This window comes from Trachypithecus francoisi, unplaced genomic scaffold (assembly GCF_009764315.1).
Source record: "Trachypithecus francoisi isolate TF-2019V2 unplaced genomic scaffold, Tfra_2.0 Lachesis_group21, whole genome shotgun sequence".
NCBI classification, from domain to species: Eukaryota; Metazoa; Chordata; class Mammalia; order Primates; family Cercopithecidae; genus Trachypithecus; species Trachypithecus francoisi.
Genome location: NW_022681467.1, coordinates 27,449,746 through 27,471,123, shown reverse-complemented (window position 1 = coordinate 27,471,123; position 21,378 = coordinate 27,449,746). Strand labels below are relative to the sequence as shown.

At 48.4% G+C, this 21,378-nt stretch overlaps 1 protein-coding gene across 1 annotated transcript in view; it reads right to left on the bottom strand.

Annotated features, from left to right (window-relative positions):
• The window catches only part of XKR7 (XK related 7), a 36,215-nt gene extending 24,141 nt beyond the window's left edge, over positions 1-12,074 (bottom strand). The window contains exon 1 of the mRNA XM_033186066.1: positions 9,323-12,074. Within this exon, the coding sequence (XP_033041957.1) occupies positions 9,323-9,906 (584 nt within the window). The 5' untranslated portion in view covers positions 9,907-12,074. The remainder of the gene's footprint in view (positions 1-9,322) is intronic.
• Positions 12,075-21,378: the final 9,304 nt, after the last annotated feature.

Below are 21,378 nucleotides of genomic sequence, written 5' to 3'. Positions count from 1 at the left end.
TCTTGAGGCTGGATTTGCCCATAGGCCACTGATTGCAACCTGTGGTCTGGTGGTTAAACATCATGGAAACGAGTATCATAAAGTCCCAAGGTTACAGCTACAGACACTTAGAACTAAGGGGCTTTAGAGACGATCTAGTTTACCCTCCAAACTGAAGCAGGAGTCCCTGCTACAGCATCCCTGCCAAAGTTAGCCACTTCCATCTGGACACTTCTGCTGATGTGGAGTTCATACCCTTGGGAACAGCCTGATTGACAGTGTGTTCTTGCTTCTATTCCAAAGACTGTATCTCCCTTTACTATGAGTTTGTATCTGCCCTCACACTATCTCTGGAGCCATAGAACAACTCTCCTTCCTCGATAGGGGGTCAGTGGGTGAGAGTTAGGACCCCTTATGCTCCTGTCCTAACCCCATCTTGTTACTAAGCAAGTAGGATGGGCTGCGACTTGGGCCAGTAATAGTAGTTATTGTAGTAGATGTTTTCCGGGCATATACTCCGTGACAAGCCCTGTGATTTACATTATCTCAAGACATCCTTATAAGAACCTTAAGATGTGGATGCTATCACTATCCCCATTTCACAGGTGAGACAGGAGCTGTGGCTGGTGGAGCAACTTCCCCAGGGTCACGCAACTATGATGTCATGGCACCTTGATCTGCACTGGTGCCCCAAGCTCTCAGCTACTCTGCTTTCTTGTCCAAGTCCCAGGAAAACTCACCAGAATTCTGAAGTTACTTTACAGATGGAGTAACTGAACCCTAGGTGGTAAAGTGACTTGTCCAAGATTCTGATCTCAAAGGTTCAATCCAGTTCACACCAACATTTATTGAGTACCTACTGCATAAAAGGAACTTGACTTCCTCCATCTCCTAAGTCAGCCACATTGTATCATTTTGGGAACCCAACCCAGGGTTGTTCCTATTACCTCCTCTTTGCTTAGCCTTAGGCCGTTGACAGTTTTAAAGGCTGTGGATGTAGGCCTAACAGACCTCTGCCCCGTGTCCACAACTGCGGAAAGCTCCCACATTCAGCACCCTGCACTTCATCCACAGACCCAATGCCCCGCTTCAACTGGCTTCATGTTGCAAGAACCCACCATGGACCTCACCAGAGCTGGCTGGGTGCAAGACCACCAACAGGAACAGAGGATCCACTCTGGGCTAGTCACCATGGGAGACAGAGAGAAAAAGGGACAAGGCCTCAACTCCCCAGGGGTTTGTGATCCAGTGGGAAAGCCAGCCAGGTGGGCAGATGATCACAACAAAATGTGATCAGTGGTGTGGGGTAAAGAGGAATGAGTAATTGTGCCTGCAGAGGAAGTCTGAGAGGAAGAACCCAGAATGTTAACAGTGGGGACTTTACATTAAAACACAAATTTAAAAATACTTTTCTGGCCAGGTGCGGTGGCTCATGCCTGTAATCCCAGCACTTTGGGAAGCCAAGGCAGGTGGATCACCTGAGGTCAGGAGTTCAAGACCAGTCTGGCCAATATGGTGAAATCCCGTTTCTAATAAAAATACAAATATTAGCCGGGCATGGGGGCGGGCATCTGTAATCCCAGCTACTTGGGAGGCTGAGGCAGGAGAATCGCTTGAATCTGGGAGGCAGAGGTTGCAGTGAGCCGAGATTGAGCCACTGCACTCCAGCCTGGGTCACAGAGCGAGACTCCATCTCAAAAAAATAAAAATAAAAATAAAAATACTTTTCTGATATTTTTTCTTCTGCTTCTCTAAACAATACATGATTGACTGTTTGTAAGAATACACTTAACTAGCAGCAGACAGTATAGCTTGGTGGTTCCCCCTGTGGGTTTGGGAGCCTGACCTCATGGCTTCAAACCCTGGCTTTGCTCCTTATGAATTGGAAGGCCACTCTTCTCTGTGCCTCAATTTCCACATCTGTAAAATGGGGCCAATAATGCTAGCAAACACTAACTGAGTACCACTATGTGCTGAGTACTGTGCAGAGCACATATATGTTAATTGAATCAGCCTTCACAATGGAGACCTGGGTAGGGATTGCTATGATGCCCATTTCACAGATGAGAAAGCTGAGGTCCAGAAAGGTTAAGTGACTTGCTCAAAGCCACACAGCTCATATGTGGCAAAGCCAGGGTTTTGGATCTACAGTTCTTCTTCATCCTCGCACTCCCTACCTGGTAGGATTGTCAGGAGAAATGATAGAATCTAAGTCTTAATAAACAGTAAGTATAATAATTTTCAGTAACACCTGATTTTTAAAAAACAGGCAGATGTATACATGCATTTTTTTTTTAGCTAATTAAAAATCAGAGGTAAAATCTTCAAGCAATGCAAGAAATATCTACTTAGTAAGTGGAAACCTGCCCTGACCCCAACCCTCCAGCCCCAAGAGATAATGAGCAGAGGGGAACTTCTTCATGCCTTGTCTATATTGCCTGAGGTTTAAACAAGAATGTATAGCTTTTTCATCAACCGACAAAACAGCCAAACATTTTCCACTTTAGAATAATGACTTTTGCCTGGTTGAGGGAGTGGGAGGTGGTTTCTTGGGGGGCAGAGGGTAGCATGTGTGGGATTTGTTCAGAGAAAGCTTCTTAGAAGAGGTGGCATTTGAGCTCAGCCTGGAAGGACGTGCAGAATTTCATTGGGAGGAGACTGGAAACTGGTGTTGGGTGTTGCTGGAGGAAGGACTGCAGGCAGTGGAGAGCAAGGGGGCAGGGAGCAGGTTGTCATGTGGGTAGAGCAGGGAGGAAAGACAAAAGGTCAGGGGGCAAAGGGCCTCAAAGCCAGGCTAAAGCACAGGGACTTGCTCTAGGGACAGAGGGGAGCCATCGCTCTGCCTGCAGGTGGAAGTGGGATTGGGGGTTGGGGTGATAACCAGAGGCTGATAGGATTTCCCAGGGGAGGAATTTGGATGCCCTAACGAAGGGTGGTGAACAGAGAGGCCAGAGAAGATCCCAACCATCCTCCCTCCTCTCCCCAGGGACCTGCGCCCCAGCTGCTGGGTTCAAAGCCATTTCCTGGCAGCCCTCCGCCCTCCCACTCCCCAGAGCTTCTCCTGTGTGGTCTTTATAGATCAAACAGGGGACGCTGGGCCCAACTGCCGCAGCCGCTGTGTCTGTTAGGAGCAGCTCTAATGGCCCATGACAGCTGGATGGGCAAGGGGAGGAGGCAGGGTGGGAGTGGAGAGCCTCCTGGAGAGGGATCTCCCAGGAGGTGGGTGGTGAGGCCCAAACTGGAACAACCCTACAAAGGCAGAGCAGAGAGGAACCTCATGGATGGTCACTGAGTTCAGGGGGCTGTAAACAAGCATCAGCTGTAGGACAGATTATTCAGAACAAAATCTTAGACGTGTAACCAACATGTCATAAAAGAGACATTCAGAGACACTTGGGTTAAAATGATGGAGACAGGGCTGTAAAACGGTTTGAAAACTATGGAATCCAACCCCTGACCTGTTTTACAAAGAACAATGACTAATGATCATCGTTGAGCACTTCCTATGTTCCAGGCACTGTGCTGAACACTAAACATTATTTAATTTTCTACTACCTCAAGCCCCATGCAATAGGTGCTATTATTAGAGGGTCCATTTAGCAGATGAGAAAATCAAGGCACAGACAAGTCATGCCACTTGTCCTAAATCACAGAAAGTGGCAGATGCAGGATATGGCTGATTCCAGAGAGTGGATTCTGAACCATTAACTCTGGCCCCAGTGGAGAGACTAAGGACCAAAGAAGGAAAGAGATCACATTAGCTCAGCCTGAAGCAGACCCCCACCCCTGTTGCTACAGCTTGATCCAGTCTCCATTGTCTCTCTCCTGCATCTTTGTAGCAACCTCCTCATGCATCTCTAGGCTTACTCTGCCTCCTTCTAGTCTATTCGCTCTCTTTTTTATGCTTTTTCTCTTGGGATGGAGTCTTGGTCCGTCACCCAGGCTGGAGTGCAGTGGCACGCTCTCGGCTCACTGCAACCTCCGCCTCCTGGGTTCAAGCGATTCTCCTGACTCAGTCTCCCGAGTAGCTGGGATTACAGGCGCATGCCACCCTACCCAGCTAATGTTTGTATTTTTAGTAGGGATGGGGTTTCACCATGCTGGCCAGGATGGTCTCGATCTCTTGACCTCGTGAACCGCCTGCCTTGGCCTCCCAAAGTGCTGGGATTACAAGCGTGAGCCACTGTGCCCTGCCCCTCCAGTCTATTCTCCACCCAGCAGCCAGAGTGGACACTGCAAAACACAAGCCAAGATCATGTTCCTTCTCTGTCCTGGGCTCCCCATGTCATGATGAGTAAAAGCCCTAGTCCTCGCCATGGCCTCTGAGGCCCTGCATGACCTTGCCCCTGCCAGTCTGTCCACCAGCATCTCCAAATATGCTCCCCTCACTCTATTTCTGCCCCACAGGCCTTCTCCTTGCCCTTCCCTTTTCCTTTGCCTGCAAAACCCTTACCAAGACCTCTACACAGCTCGTCCTCACCTCCTGCAGCCCTCTGCCCACATGCCACCTCCTTGAAGAGGTCCACCCTGACCACCCTGTCTCAAAGAGCCACACCTCTCCCCAGCACACCATTAGTTCCCTGCCCTGTTTCATTTTTTTCCCATAGCACTTATCACAATCTGACCCAGGTATTATATATCACATATAACATACAGTTTATTTTTTATTGGTTCTTTCATTAGGCTATAGAGCTCCAAGAGGGCAAGGCCTTTGTCTTGTTCACCACTCTATTCCCAGCACTTAGAACAGTAACTGGTATATAGCAGGTGCTTCATAAATGTCTGCTGAATGAATAACTGCAGATTAAATGAATGACTGTCATGTCATTATGGCTTCAAGGGACTTCAGGACCCCCTTGCTATCTGGCCATGTGCTCCGTGAACAAACCTTTGTTCCACAGGGAGCAAAGCCCAGGCTAATGCACTAATCATTGCCAGCAGTTTCTGAGCATTTAACGATGGAACAAGCCCTTTGCTGAACCCTTACACATTATCTCATTAAACCTTGAAACAACCCAAGAGGTGGGTGGGTACAATTATGGTCCCTCGTTTACAACAGATGAGGGATTATTTGCCTTATCAAGGTCACATATAAGAAGTAGTAGAGTCTGGATATAAACTGAGGTCATTTGAATCTAGAGTCCGTGCTCTCAACCATTATGCCAGGAATATAGTTTCCCAGAGGGGAAATCCAGGGCCTGATGTTCACTTCCAGTAGGTCACTAACTCATTCCAGAACTTCTCTGTCATGCAGGGCTTCTTAGGTGACATAGAGTGCAGTGTCCAGGCCTAGGCATAGAAAGGGCATCAGAGGGAGGGCCCCCAAATCCCAACTGCCTAATTTTCTCCCCATTTTGGGGTTCCCAGATCCTGACAGCCTCGCAGGAATCCCATGTCAGATCGTCTGCCACTAATTGGCTTAGCAAACCATGCTTATCTGGGCGAAGCTGGGGCCCAGTGAGTTCAAGATTAGGAAAAGCAGGATTCATGGCTTACTGCTCTGCTGCCTACAGGGTCAGAGGGGACAGGGTTAGGACTTTAATTGGCTTAAGAACCCTGGGCAGTTTAACAGCTCAGGGAGTTTAAAGGGAAGGGAGTGATGAAGATGTAGGTTGGTGTCCAGGACACAGCTAGCTTCGTGCCCCGCCAGAGGATCTGTTTGCTGTTCTCTCAGAGGGTCAATCTCTCTGTGCACAAAGACATTGTTCTGACATCTTCCAAAGTAGCCAGTGTGTGGTATAAAAGATAGAGCTAGGTTTGGGACTGATCATCTTTCCTCACTTCCTCAGTGGGTGACTTTTGGACAAAGTTACTTGACTTCTCTGAGTCTCACTTCCTTATCTGATAAATTGGTATAACAATAGTCACCAGGGGGAGGGTTTCAGAGTAACATGAGATCACATGCCTGAAACACTCACATGGGGCCTGTGGGGACACGGTAGGTGTGCAGTGTCTGTGTATGCTTTTTCCTCTTCTCTCTCTTCAGAGTCTCATTTTATGTTTAATGAGTAATAAAATATTCTGTGTGAAAAAACTTTATCAATTTGAAGAGCTAAACCAGAGGTTACGAAGAAGACAGGCTAATAAATATGTTTCCTTTGGTTGACACTATTTTTAAACATCTTAATTAGTAGTTAAATTTTGGAGAGTTCATGGAAAAATCCCAATTTCCCATTTCTCTTGAGAAATCAAGACTGGGTCCATGATTTCTCATGGCATGATCAGCTGGAGCTTCCCTTTACCTCAGACACTACTTGCCCCCAAATGTCCTCTTGTCTGACACCCCTTGTATCTTATGGTCTGTTACCTGCCTGAGTCCTCGAAGCATTTGAATTTTTAATCCAGCATTTTACAAGTCTAAGAAGTTGAAAAATACCTTCATGATTACAATTATTTTATTCAGAATTGAGGAAATGGGATCAGGAGGTGAGTGACTGCCTAGCCTCCTAGGTATGATTCTGGAGGACTCAATCACACATCTCCTTCCTCATTACCCCAGGCCCCACCACTCAGAACATCTGTGGGAACATCTCAAGTGGTAAGCAAATGTGCTGGGCCAACATTGCTTAATTTCTAGGAATGCCAGCCTCTGCAGCTTCTCTATACCTTCTCTGGATTTTCCTTCCATTTGTCCAGGCCCTTAGCCATTTTAGAATCCAAAGATTTTGGGGGAAAGGGCCCAGAGGCTTTTGCTTTAGCAATAAACCCAGAGTCAGAATTTCAGGAATGGGAAACTCTTAAGGTCATCATATCTAATCTCATTTCACACACAGGGTAACTGAAATTACCCAAAGATGGAAAGAGCCTTGCCCAAGGTCACCCAGGAAACTATAGTCACAAACTAGGATAAAGATGCCAGCCTCCTGACCAGATCACTCCCCAATCCAGCCTTTTCCCCATAATACACACTGTTCCCATCCTCACCCACATAGTTCAACTCCCTGCCCCTCTTTTCACATTCTTATCTCAGTGCAACAGAAGCCTTGACTTTCTATCATACTGGAATCTTGGAAACTCAGATTCATACTTCTTTTAATATTGAGGGACACTTTAGTGGCATAATTACAAGGTGGATACATTGAACTCAGGCTTTAAAGGCAGAGAACCTGGAGTATCAGCTCGTCAAGTTCCTAGCTGTGTGACCTTGGACAAGGATGCCCCCTCTCTGAGCCTCCATTCCCTCATCTGTCAAGTAGAAATTATAATGCTAACCACATGACAGGATGATTAGAAGGGGTACAGGAGATATAGCAGGTAAAAAGACAGCCAGTAGGCTTGGCACAAAGTCAGTGTTTAATAAAATAATTGTTATAGAACTGTAAATTAGGGCTTTTAGGTCTAAGTGAAATAGTACAGATATGATCAAAGGGAAAGATGGACAAATTAGAGCACATAGACGCTTTCTAAATTGTTACAGGATTGATACTGCTAGATCCAATTTTTTTAAAGGGAAGCTACGACACTGGGTTTTTAAAATACTATACAAGCCACACAAAACACTTCCACAAGCCACATTCAACCTAAGCGCTATTAGATTGTTATCCCTACAAACTTATCTCATCCCAGTTCCCTCATTTTGCAAATGGGAGATAGTAGAAATAGCTAGTCCTTTTAGCTATATCCAAGAAACCATAGAGCTGAAGGGATCCTTAGCAATTCTAGCTACTCCCCTGAGACCTCACACCCACGGCCATTTTTGCCCCATTTGAGGGAAACTCAGTTTACGCTTAACAAAGAAGAGAAGTATTAGTTTCTTGTAAGTGGATTCTGAATGGGGGCATAGCCAGTGAGTCAAAGGGCATCTGGCCCACTTAAGGCTGAAGGAAAAGGGGGATGAAGCTTGGCTACCAAGAATAGGAAGTTACCACTTCAGAATCTAAAAATATCTTTCACCATCTGTCCACTCGGGCACAGAATGATAAATGCAGATTAGTTCCTGGATGTAGACACGAATATTTTTATGTGTCACGCTAATAATAATAACACCACCTTGTGTGGATAGAGCTCCACCCCCCTTTTCCCCTAGGGTAAGCTAAGTGGAATATACATATCATCTTGGCAGGAATAGATAGGGAAACAAAGGCACAGAGATTTGACAACATAACAAGAGTGACACAGCAAGTGAGCAGCAGGGACAAACCTTAGGAGTCCTGTTTTCAACCCTCAGCCCCAAACTGAATCTTCTGAGTTAGGTAGAATGTGTTAACAAGTAGCAGAATAAATATAACGACAGCAGTAATCACTCTTTATATCTCTAGAGTGATTTTTCCATGCTTTTCCCATGCTCTTAAAATGTTATAGTCTGCAGGGCCCACATGCAGACCTCTCACCTGACCATCCCAACAGGTAAGAATAATGCAATGATAAGACAATGAGATAAGAGGAGTAGGCATTCTCCCTCATTTCATAGGAGAGGAAACTGAGGCTTGGAAGGAGGAGGGCAGCTTGCCTAAGATCATATAGTAAGCAAGTTCATTCTGTCAGAGCACAGAAGAGCCTAAGCTACTAAATAGAAATTCAGATTCAAGAGGAGCCCTAGGTTTATAATTATCCCTCTCTCCAGTTAACTTAGTGCAGCAGGCACCCTCAGTCCTGGCAGAGGAAGAAGACTGGAAGTGGGCAGCTTGAACAAAGCCTCAGTTTTGCATTACCAGTTTGGGATTAAAGGGCAGCCAGTGGCCATCTAATCTCAGATTCAAGATTCCAAATCCCCTTGGCCCTGTTGGAAGGGGAGGACACTTAGTTGGGGGAAAGGGGGTCATAGGAAGTAGAAGGAACCTGGGTTTTCCCCAGTTGGGTCCAGTATATCTTTCTCCAAAAAGCCCAAGAAGTTTAGGCGGGATATTCATTTAGCTGTCTCAAATTCTGTGGCTCTCCTTGCAGATTATGAATGAGCTGCAATTCTGAACTGAGCATCTTTGAGAGCAGGAAAGGACTTCTGAGATCTTTCCTGAGCCCAGGCTTAGCACTCAGGCAGAGAGGAGTGGGTTATGGCAGAATGGGGCCCTGTGGTCCTGTTTCAAGCTTCACATTTATCCTCATGAGCCCCGGATCCTCCCCACTCATGCACACCCCTGAGGATCTCTTTCTCTCCTTTCTTACCCCATCTCCTCCCCTCTCAAAGGCCAGGTCAGACCAGATGGCACTGGGGTTGGTCAGGGCTTGGGGGCAGAGGTCAGGGAGGAGCCGACTGAGAAGAAATTAGAGCTGCAATGGGGTGGGGCGGGGCGGAGGTCAGGACAGGAGGGTAGCCCGGAAAGGTCAGATCAGGGCTGGGACGGCAGGTAGCCCTTCGCCACCCCCAGTCCTCGGGCTCAGCTCCCTCCACCTGCGCTTCTCCTACCTCCAGACCTGGCCCAGCTGCAGGAGGTGGACGAGGGTCTGCAGCAGCCAGATGCAGAGGCGGCAGCAGCGGCGGCGGTAGGCGCTGGCCGAGGAGTGCGCAGGCTGGGGACCCGGCTCGGGGCTGCCTTCTTTGGTCCGGAAGGCACCGGCGCTGTCCTTGGTGCTGATGGCGGCTCCGCCGGCTGCGCTGTCCTTGGTGCTGACGGCGGGTCCCGGGGACCCTGCAGGGTCCGAGTAGTCGTAGACGAACCAGCGGAAGCTCAGCAGCTGCACGACCAGTGAGGGCAGGAGCACGAACAGCAACGTGAGGCTGAAGCAGGTGTGTTGACCCTGCAGGTAGTAGGAGGCCGCCAGCCACAGGTCCGTGGCGCCGTCGGAGAAGAACACGAGCAGCGCGCACAGCACCCAGCAGCAGTCCCGCAGCTCGTAGCGCGGCCCCGGGCCGCCCGCCCCGACGCTCCCCGGGAGCCCGGCCGCCGCCGCCGCCTCCCCGCACCCGCCGGCACTGCCCCGGGCTCCACCGGCCACCCCCTCCGGGCCCGGGCCGGCCGAGGCCGCCGCTCCATCCGACTTCGCGGCCATGTTGGCGGAGCGGGAGGCGGGGAGCGACTTCCGGGCGGCGGAGGGGGGTGCGGCGTGGGGAGGACCTTGCGCGGGCGGCTCCTCTTCCTCCTTCTCCTCTTCTTCCTCCTCCCCTCCACTTCAATTATTCATTCTCCTCGGCGCCGCCCCGCCCCGCCCCCACCCTCCTGAGCTGCGGCCGGAGGGGGGCAGCCCCCGGGAATGGGGAAGCAGGGGAGGCGGGGCGCATCCCAGGTCACCCTCTCCCTCCTTCCTCGGAGGCGCGGGGCTCCAACCCCATGCTTTCCGTCTCTCATCTCCCCCCGGGCTGCACTTCCTTCTCTTTTCTTTATCACCGCCGCCTTCCCATTCTCTCCACTTCGTTTTTCTCCTGTGTTCACCTCCAGGGGTCTGGGTCTGAGGGGGGGTGGGTGTGGGTGGGTGAGGGACTTGGAAGAAAGGAGCTGGGGGACTTGGGCGGGTCCCCCAGTAACCCTTTAGCAGTCACTCCATGCTAACGCTCATTTCCAGTTTCCTGAGTGTTCACATATTGTTCCATCCCCTCCTTTGATCTTGAGAGGTCCCCTTTTCTTATTGTCTTCGTTTTGAAGCTGAGAAAGCTGCAGCTCTGAGTTGCTGTCTCTTCCTTACTCTCCCCTTTCCCTCCCTCAGGGACTGCCTTCATCTGGCTACAGCCCTAGTAGAGTAGGGGGTGGGAAGGGGACAACATCCAACATCAAGAGGAAAGGGATGGGAGGAAACACCAGGTAGAGGAAAGAACAAGTGCAAAGGCCTGGAGGCCTGAGACTGGAGGGCATATCTTCAAGCAAGTCTGGATCTCAGATCCAGGGGAGTAGAAAGATGGGGAAGATGGGGCTGGAGAATTCTGAAGATGAGATCCTAAGGGGCCAGAAGGTGGCCTTTATCCAGCAGGCAATGGGGAACCACTGCAGAATTTGAGCAGGGGAGTTATGTCATCACATCAGGATTTAGAAAGAAGACCCAGCAGCCAGAGTAGAGAAGCGATCACAAGGAAGCAGCCTGGGGCTGGTGAGACCAGAAGGAAATTATAGCAGTAATCTATGAGAGGGGGTGGGGTTTTCACACATCCTGGATACCCCAAGCTCATCTCCCATCTCCGCCTTTGATCAGATTGGATGTACCCAGGCATTTATTATACAAACACTCATGTAGTAGTGTCTCTTTGCCTGGTACTGTCCAAAACACTACAACCACTAACTCATTTTACCCTCACAATGTGTGAGCTAGGTCCTTTTTTCCTCCCATTTTACAGACGCAGAAACTAAGTAACAGAGAAATTAATTTGTTTAGGACCGCACAATTAGTAGGAGCTAGAGCCAAATTCATGCCCATCATCTGGCTCCAGAATAGGCTTTGCTACCCTTCAAGGGGAGGGACAGAGGAGGGGCAAAGGGTAGGGGGTGAAGAAAGAGGAGCTGAGGAAGGGAAGCGGGAGAACCAACCTGCCTCAGAGTGGCAGGGAAGAGAGGATGAAGGGAGACAGCTGCCCTGGGTCAGGAAGGAGAAGCCATCTGCAGTCCTGCAGCCTGGCATCCTTTTCATGCCCAGGGATTGTTTTGGTCTCAGCAATGCTTAGGAGGTTGGGGTACCAGCTGTTGCCCAAGGCTGAAAACAGAGCAGAAAGAGTTAGGGATTAAGGGAGTTTTCCAGGATGGATTCAAGGCTGACAGTCCCCTATTGACAGTCATGTTTAGTAAGCAAGAGTGTTTGTGGGTTGGGCTGGAAGGTCTGAATCCCAGTGTAATTTAGAAAGGAATATCTCTGCTTTTTCTTTCTCTCCCACAACCCTAGGCAGGGAGACTAATGAAGTGCACAGAGCCCTGGATGGTAGCGGGCAGGGGAGAAACTCTGGCCGCAGCCACCCTGAGGGTCCTCGGTCAGTTCTTGTATGTGTCTTGATCTCTTCCTTTTCACGGGTGTCTGGATAGGATGTGGCAAAGTTAGAGTCCCACTTTTGGGCCCCATCCAAGTGAAGGCAGCCTCTCTACTTCCCATGATGCTCTATATCTCAGGATTTGCCTATTCAAACAGGGAGCAGAAGACAGGTTTCTAGGTCTGAGACTCTACAGCCAGGAAATCTGGGTTTAAAACCCATTCATCGGCTGGGTGCAGTGGCTCACACCTGTAATCCCAGCGTGTTGGGAGGCCGAGGTGGGCAGATCACGAGGTTAGGAGTTAGAGACCAGCCTGGCCAACAGAGTGAAACTCCGTCTCTACTAAAAATACAAAAATTAGCCGGGCATGGTGTAGTCCCAGCTACTTGGGAGGCTGAGGCAGGAGAATTGCTTGAACCCGGGAGGCAGAGGTTGCAGTGAGCCAAGATCAGGCCACTGCAATCCAGCCTGGGCAACAGAGCAAGACTCCGTCTCAAAAACCAACGAACCAAACAAACAAAAGCCATTCATCCCTTCCTGGCTCCATCACCTTGGGCAAGTCACTTTATTTATCTTCAGAGAAAAGTAAAATGAGAGATAACCAGTGCCCTCCTTCTAGGACTGTGGTGAGGATAATTAAAGCTAATTATTAGACCAGGGTGATGTCTCCAGCAGGAAACCCTCCTGACTCTCCCACCCAGCTGTGCCCTGCTCCTTATCTCACAGAGAAGTCTCCCTGACACAACCCTGCTATGAGCTTCCATAATATCTTTGTTTTTTCCTTCTTAATATCAGCACACTGGCAATCTATGCTTGCCTGTTCAGAATTGCCTGGGAGCTCCATGAGGATTGGAACAATTCATCTATTTTCTTCACCACCAAATCTCCTAGTGCCCAGTGCTATGCTGGGCACTCAACAGGTATTCTACAAAAATCATTAAGTCAATGAATGAATGAATAAGTGAGTGAGTGATCACCCCTATAAATATGTTCTGAGGCTGGGCATGGTGGCTCACACCTGTAGCCCAGCACTTTAGGAAGCGGAGGTAGATGGATTGCTCAAGCCCAGAAGTTTGAGACCAGCCTGGGCAATATGGCCCCATCTTTACAAAATAGACAAAAATTAGCCAAGTGTGGTGGCATGCACCTGTAGTCCCAGCTACTGGGGAGGCTGAGATGGGGGGGATCACTGGAACCCAGGAATTTGAGGCTGTAGTGAGCCATGATCATGTCTCTGCACTCCAGCGTGAGTGACAGAGTAAGAAATCATTGCGGGGGGGGGGGGAGGATAGATTCTATAGGTTCTCCCCATTTTATAAACAAGGTAACTTATTCAGACAAGGGCAGTGACTTATGGAATTATTAAGCCTTTCTGTGTGTCAGGAGCTGTGCTAAGAACTTTACTAGTACCATCACATGTTATCCTCGAACCAGCCATTTCTCAGGTAGAAATTGAAATTCAGGGAGGTACTGTCACAAATGCCATTTGTTAGGAAGAAGCAGAGTTGGCATTCAAGAACTCTATGCTAAAAGTTCAGGTGACTGGGGAGAGTGACAAGGACAAGGATTTGAAGTGTGGATCAGGTATGGAGGTGACCCACCTCTCTGGGGTATTGTACAGGGGACTCCACCCTGAAGGGGTTTGGGCTGGTGTGTTCCGAGTGGCCTGCCAGTTCAGAGATTCAGACAAAAACCAATAGGAGTGCACAGAGGTGATGTTCCAGTGGTGGGGGTTGGGGTGGGATCAGCTTGGGCAAGCACTCTGCAATAGGACGGAGTGAGGCAAGTTCAAGGACTGAGAAGAGGCTGAGTCTGTCTTGTGTGGAGGGAGAAGGTGGCCGCAGCTGGTCAGAACTGGAAAAGTCCTTTGGGATTTCATCCAGCTCTCCAAGCCCCTCTCTCATTTTACAGTCAGGGACTCTGAGACTCAGAAAGAAGTCCCATGTTTTGCAAGTGGCAGGAGCCAATCTGGGAGCCTTTCCCTAGTCACCCACATCTCTGACCTTTGTTGGGAATCACTCTTTATTGTTGCTTAGGCTGGAGTGCAGTGGTGCAATCATAGCTCACTGCAGCCTCAAACTCTTGGACTCCAGTGATCCTCCCACCTCAGCCACCTGAGTAACTGGGACTATAGGCACATACCACCATGTCCAGCTAGTCTTTAACATTTTTTTGTAAAGACAAATTTCGCTTTGTTGCCTGGTGTGGTCTCAAACTCCTGAGCTCAAGCAATCCTCCCGCGTTGGCCTCCCAAAGTGCTGGGATTACAAGCGTGAACCACTGTGCCTTGCCAGGAATCACTTTTACAAACAGCCCTCCTCACGTTTCCTCGCTTAGCCTTGCTTCGGGATCCTGCTGAGGGTTCAGCTCTTGTGTACTGCACCCTCCGTTTGAACCAGCTCCTGATAATCTTCCTTTAGTTCCAACTAAAATATTTGCACCTGTGCAAACTATGCATGAGAACACTGATACAGCATTGTTTATAAAAGCAAATAGTGGGAATGACCTAAATGCCTATCAGTGGGACATCAGCTAAATAAATCATGAGATTTCTGACAATGTGATGGTGTGTAGCAGCAAGCTCTCTATGTCCTAATACAGAAAGACCTCCTTGGGGAAAAACAAGGCAGAGAACAGGAGATGAAGCTAGGTGAAAAGGGGAATAATAATATATTTTTAATGTGTTTTTATATGCATAAACTTTGGAAATTTACATAAGAAAATAAAGAGATTACTGAAGGGGGAACTGGGGAGAAGGGCAGGCAAGGATGGAAGGGAGACTTCATGATATGTGCCAATTTATGATTTCTTTTTGGAATCATGTGCATGTATTTACTTATTAATAAAATAAAATAATAATAGGGACAGCTGCTACTCAGCTCCTGCTGGGTGTTGTAATTAGGAATGGGTGGTCAGTCTGGTCAGATTTTTTAATTATTCAGGAGAAGTCAGAAATTTGGATTTTACTGTAAAGTTCCTTGATTTTTAAGCACTGGCTCCAACTTTTCTCAAACGCTTTTCAGGCCAAATAAAAAAGCCAGCAGGTTAGATGCAACCTGAGGGTCACCACTTTCAGCCTCAGCCCTAATAGCTTCCTGGAGTCCTCAGCACCCCAGGTTACTGTCCCCCGTGGGCAGCTACAGGACTGAAAAGTGTCTTGCCCTACCCCTCTTCTGCCACCCTCCATCCCGCGCCCCTTGGAGCTGTGACATGTGGGGCTTTTAACTCAAGATCTGGAAGGCAGAGCAGGGTTATGAACTCTCAGATAATTCCCTCCCCCAGGGCCCTGCAGGCATCAAGGCCCAGCTGCTCCTGCCACCCACCCATCTGTCCCTGGGAGGTGGGGACAGGAGCGGACTGGCAGGGAGGGGGTGGGCAGGAGTCCCCAATCTGAGCCTCAGATCACTGGGTCTGTTCAGACCCAGAATCCAAGGGGAGAAACCTGGAGATTGAGAGAAAAGAAAAACAGTGTGGCTGGCTCACCTAGTTGATATGTTCTGAGGTCATTCATGAAATTACCAAATCCCAAAGCTGCAAAGGCCCTAAAGGAACATCTTGTTAAACTCCCGTATTGGACAGATGAGGACACCAATCTGTGCTCCCCACCACACTGCCCCAGGCTTGTCACCTCTCTCCAGGACAACTGGACTGCCCCTGCCTCCTCGCTGGGTTCCCTGTAGCCCCTCTTTTCTCTCCTCATGTTCAGTCTCCACCTTCAGCCAGAGGGGCCTTTTAAAAAGGGAAATCTCATCAGGTCCCACGTCTGCTTAGAACTTGCGACTGCTTCCTGCCTGACTTTGAGCCAAAGTCCTCAGCCCTGCATATATTCTCTGTCCTGGCCTGCTCTCTGACCTCATCTCTCACTGTCTTTCCCTTGCTCACTCTGTTCCAGCCACACTGGCTCCTTTAACAAGCCAACCTTCTTCCTTCCATGGGGCTTTTGTTCCTCCGGTGCTCCCAGGTATTCACAAGGCTCCATCTTTCTCCTTTCTAAAATGTTGCCTCTTCAGAGGGATTTTTCTCGATCATTTCTCCCACTCCCCTATGTTCTCTATCCTTTCACTTGCCTTATTTTTCATTCATAACCTTGATCACTACCTGATTTTATAGTTATTAGTTTCTTGCCTAAAAGGTAAGTTGCATTAAGGCAGCAGTCATGCCTATCTTGTTCACCACTGTATCCTCAGCGCTTAGTGGGGCCTGGCATATAGCAGATGCTCAGTGTGACAGAAAAGGACAAAACGCTACAATTCAGGTAATAGCCAGTCCTGGTTCTGCCATTACCTGCACAGGTGACCTTGAATAAGTCACCTCACCTCTGTAGGCCTCAGTTTCCTCATTTGGAAAAAAAGGGAATCACTGACGTCTTCAACTCAACAATCCTGGGATGTCTTCTTCATCCCAATGCCTCTTTCTTCCCCATAGAGTCAGAAAGTCCTTTCAATAAACATAATTGTATTTACTTATTTACTGAATGGTCAGTATATTCACATGGCTCAAAACTCAAAGGCACAAAGGGGGCACATTGAAAAGTGTCTCTCCTACCCTATCCTCCAGCCACCCTCCCCTTCCCAGTGGGCAATCAATGCTATAAGTTTCTTGAGTCTCTTTCTCTCTCCCTCTCTTCCTCCCTGCCTGTCTCCTCTCTGTCATCTTCCTATTTATATACCTACCATCACCATTTTAAAAAAATGATAGCTTAATTATATATAGTCCTATACTTTGTTTTCCCCACATGACAGCATTTTTGGAAATTGCTTCCTATCGGTGCATAGAGGGACCCTTATTCTTTCATGGTATGGCAACATTCCATTGCATGCATATGCCACAATTCACTTCATCAGTCCCCCAAATCATGGGCAGCTAGGTTTTCTCCAGCCTTTTACAGCAATACTTCAGTGAACGACTTTGTGGACGTGCCATTTTGGGTATCTGTAGAATAAATTTCTAGTGATAGACTTGCTGATTGAACAGCGTGTGTGTTTTATAATTTTGATGGATGCCCTCTATAGGGGCTGTACCAGTTTATCCTCCATACACCAGCATTGAGTGAGAGTGCTTATAAAAGGCCTTTTTAAATGGCCTGCAGTAAGTCCTCAAGACTCCTTACAGGTGGGTAAATCACTCCACCTTGCTCAGTTTCCTCTTCAATAAAATGGGTATCCTGCTTCATAGAGTGGTGGTGAGGATGAAATGAAACAGTGCATGCAAAGTGCTCAGCACAGTTCCTGGCACATAGTAGGGCCTCTATAAAGGTTAGCTATTCTTTCTCTGCCCCCAGGGAGCTCTGTGGGAACAGGGACTTTGTCTGTCATGTTCACTGCTATAGCACAGCTTCTGGCTAATAGTGGGCATCCAGTAATTATTTATTGAGTGAATGAGTCCATTTTCCAGCTTTACTTTGCTGACCAGGGCTTTCTGTCTATCCTTACAGCCTCTCTTCCCCCTTCTCCTTGGACTCCAGACACACTGGTCTTCCCCTGGCTCCCTCCTGTCACAGTGCCTTTGCACTTGCAGTTCCTTCTGGCAGAAGCACTTTCTCCACCCCCGTCCCAAACCCCTACCACCCATAGCCTCTCCATTTGCTTAGTTTATTTCTACTTATCCTTAAATCTCAGCTTAAATGTCACTTTCTCAAGAAAGCCTCCTCTACCTCCAGTCCAGGACCGCCCTCTATATAATGTCACTGGACTCTGAGCTTTTTATTCAAGCATTATCACAATTAGGAGGGTGCATGCATGGTGTCAATCTTGTCCCCATGGCTGAAAGCCTGTCAGGCCCAGGACTTGGCCTGTCCTACGTACCACTGGATCCCAGGGCCTGGCTGAGCGCAGGTACTCAATAGCCATTGACCTGAGGGAATAAGTGAGGCCCACATCACCTTTCCAGATGGGTGGAGCTGCCTGTGCCCAACCAAGAGAGGGGGAGTCTTGACTGAATGTTCCATCCTCTTTCCAGTGGAATGAGCTGCTCCTGAAAGGTTCTAGTTGGTTAAGGGGTAGGGGTGAGAGGCAGGAGAGAGGGGAGAAGAAGAGGGACAGAGAGAAAGGGAGAGTGGACCCTTCATTCCCATAATTAGGTCATGGCCTCAGTCATTCGACAGACCTCTCCTGAGCCCCATCTGAGGGTCCTGAGCACCTTCGAGAAAGCCAATGGAACCCCTGGCCTCAATGGACTCTTGGGCTGGTGAGAAAGCCAAAACCACGAACAACAAGAAACACCTGGTCTTGTCCAAAACAGGAAAGTGTCTGATGCCAGGAGAAAAGGGAATGAAAGTGCCTCTGGGAGAGCTGAGGGAGAGCAACCCTCTTGGTGGCAGGGGTGGGGCAGGGCCTTCTAGGAGGAGGGTCCTTAAGGGAAGAGTAAACACTCAGCAAAAGATATTCCTGGCGAAGGGCGTGGCCTGAGCACAGGGAAAGATCTGGGAAAGTTAGGATGTGTTTAGGAACTGGCGTTCAAGAAGAGTGGAGGAAGATGAGGCAGAAAAGAAATTGAACTCAGAGAAAAGTACAAGGAAGCATGTCCCTGAAGGATGATTGCAACAGTTTGTATCATCTGCAAAGGTGGAAACAACTTAAATGTCTATCCACAAGAGACTGGCTGAGTAAATACGTTACTTACAGCCACCACACTGGCGGGCCATAGAGAGGTGGAAATGCCCAAAGTTGGTGAGGATGTGCCTCACCAGTAGGAGTGAAAATGAGGAAGCCATCCTGGAGAGAAATGTGGCAGCATTTAGGAAAAAGAAGGCTGGGCATGCTGGCTCACGCCTGTGATCCCAGCACTTTAGGAGGCCAAGGTGGGAGGATCACTTGAGCTCAGGAGTTTGAGACCAGCCTGGGCAACATGGTGAACCTTGTCTCTATTAAAAACTTTTAAAAATTAGCCAGGTATGGTGGGGTGCGTGCCTGTAATCCTGGCTACTTGGAAGGCTGAGGCAGGAGGATCACTTGAGCCTGGGAGTTTGAGGCTGCAGCGAGCTATGATCAGGCCACTGCACTCAGCCTGGGCAACAGAGTGAGACTCTGTCTCAAAAAAAAAAAAAAAGAAAGAAAGAAAGAAAGAAAAAAAGGAAGAAGAAGTGTGTGTGTGCCCTATGACAAGGCAATACCACATAGGATGTCCAGTGTGGCTCTGTGTGTGTTGATAGGGGCAGAAAGCAGCTCAGGTGTCCATAATCAAGAGAGTGGACCAGTGAAATGAGGTAGAGGCAGCTCTGCAGTTCTCTGGAGCTGGAGGAGTAAGGAGCTAGAGGTACCTAGAATGCTACAGTGCATGAAGAGATCTGAGAAACACCGGGAGAGGCAAAAAAAAAAAAAAAAAAAAGGAAAGGAACATGACTTACAACCCAATAACATTTATGTGGATTCAAAACACATGCCCGGGGCCAGGCACGGTGGCTCATGCCTGTAATCCCAACACTTTGGGAGGCCGGGGTGGGAGGATCACTCGAGGCCAGAAGTTCAAGACCAGCCTAGACAATCTGGCGAAACCTCATCTCTGCAAAAAATACAAAAATTAGCCGGGTGTGGTGGTGCATGCCTGTAGTCCCAGATACTTTGGAGGCTGAGGCACAAGAATTGCTTGAACCCGGGAGGCAGAAGCTGCAGTGAGCTGAGAACATCTCTGTGTGTGTCTTTGGGTACATGTAGGTATGTGTTTCTATTGTGTGGAATTACACACAATGATAGGAGTGGAATTGTTAGGTATGCTCAGTTTTAGCTGATACTAATAAACTGGGTATGTGGTTTGGTATTTATTTATTTATTTTTGTTTTGAGACGGAGTCTCACTCTGTCGCCCAGGCTGGAGTGCAGTAGCACAGTCTCAGCTCACTGCAACCTCTGTCTCCTGGGTTCAAGCGATTCTGCCTCAGCCTCCCAAGTAGCTGGGATTACAGACGTGTGCCACCATACCAGGCTAATTTTTGTATTAGAAAAATACAAAAATTACTATTTTGTAGTAGAGACGGGTTTTGCCATGTTGGCCAGGCTGGTCTCTAATTCCTTACCTCAGGTGATCCACCCACCTTGGCCTCCCAAAGTGCTGGGATTACAGGCATGAGCCACTATACCCGGTCCCGCTAAGAAGTTTTGAAACACAGAAACACATAAAACAACATGATGCATTTTGCAAGAAATTCTGAGTATTTAAGGACATATCAAACACAGTAGAGAGGGTTTCAGTGAGGTCAAAAGTGAGTGGAGGTGGGAGAAAATAATATAAACAAGAAAGGGTCCTTGCAGACTAAATCATGACCGAGTGCTAATAACTGAGAGGCAGGATTAATTCAACCCACTGTACTTCAGTGCATGAAAACGAAATGCAAATTTTAATGTAGAAAATGAGATAAACAAACAGACTATATTTTAAAAATACACACACACACACACACACACTACAGAATATATATTTATATATTTGAGGCAGGGTCTTGCTCTGTTGCCCAGGCTTGAGTGCAGTGGTGCCATCTTCGTTCACTGCAACCTCCGCCTCAGCCTCCTGAATAGATGGGACTACAGGTGTGCACCACCATGCCTGGCTACTTTTTGTATTTTTTGTAGAGACAGGGTTTTTCCATGTTGCCTAGGCTGGTTTCAAATTTCTGAGCTCAAGTGATATGCTCCCCTTGTCCTCCCAAAATCCTGGGATTATAGGCGTGAGCCATTGTGCTGGCCTCACTATAGAATATTTTGCAGCTATTAGAAAATATAAAAGAGATCTAAATGTCAATCAAAGCTGTCCAAGAGCAATGCTGCAAAGCACTAGGTTTGTGTGTGATGCCCTCCACCTGCCTTCCTGTCCTATCATCTCACAATAGTCCTGTGGGTTTTCTCCAGGTTCACAGCTATGTCTTTAAATGCATATCACAGTTCTGAAAAGACACACCCAAACTGGGATACTAGAGGGACCTGAGAAGAGCGGGAGGAGGGTAAAGAAGAGCTTAGTCTTCTCTGTAATGATTTTCATTTCCATAAGAAGAATCCATTTATAGAAATTAAAATGAATGAATTTGGTATTAAAAGGTAGTAGTAAAAACCAGCTCAAGGAGGGCTGGAATGTTCTGGGCTTGCACTCTCTTTGGGATCACTTAAGATTTTTCAAGTCAAGCCATGGGCCATCTGTTGCCTGGTGAAAATGGAGGCGTGGGGAGCTGGGAGACATGTCCCCACCTGGTGTCCCCATCTGGCTGCATGACCTTGGGAGGGTCCCATCCCCTTTCCTGACCTCAATGTCCTCATCTGCCCAATGGGATTCAGATTTTTGTGTTACCCAGGGATGTGGGAGGATGAAGTGAGGGCGCGAGGAGAATCACATGAATGTAAGGGATTATTCTCCGGGTCGGGGAGGAGACAGGGTGGAAGCGTCTCTTCCACCCGCCAAGCCCACAGGGGTGCAAAGGAAGTGGAGGGAGGAGCTGGGGACCACCCAAGCAAGTACACAGCCCATCTGCAGGACAGGAGCATGTTGTCAGCAGCTGGAAGGCCCAGCCAGAGCTGGTAGGGCAGCCACCCAGGTTGCTTGGAGAATCTGGACATTAAAAGGATTCCTCTCACTGCTCTCTCAGTGCAGCTCCA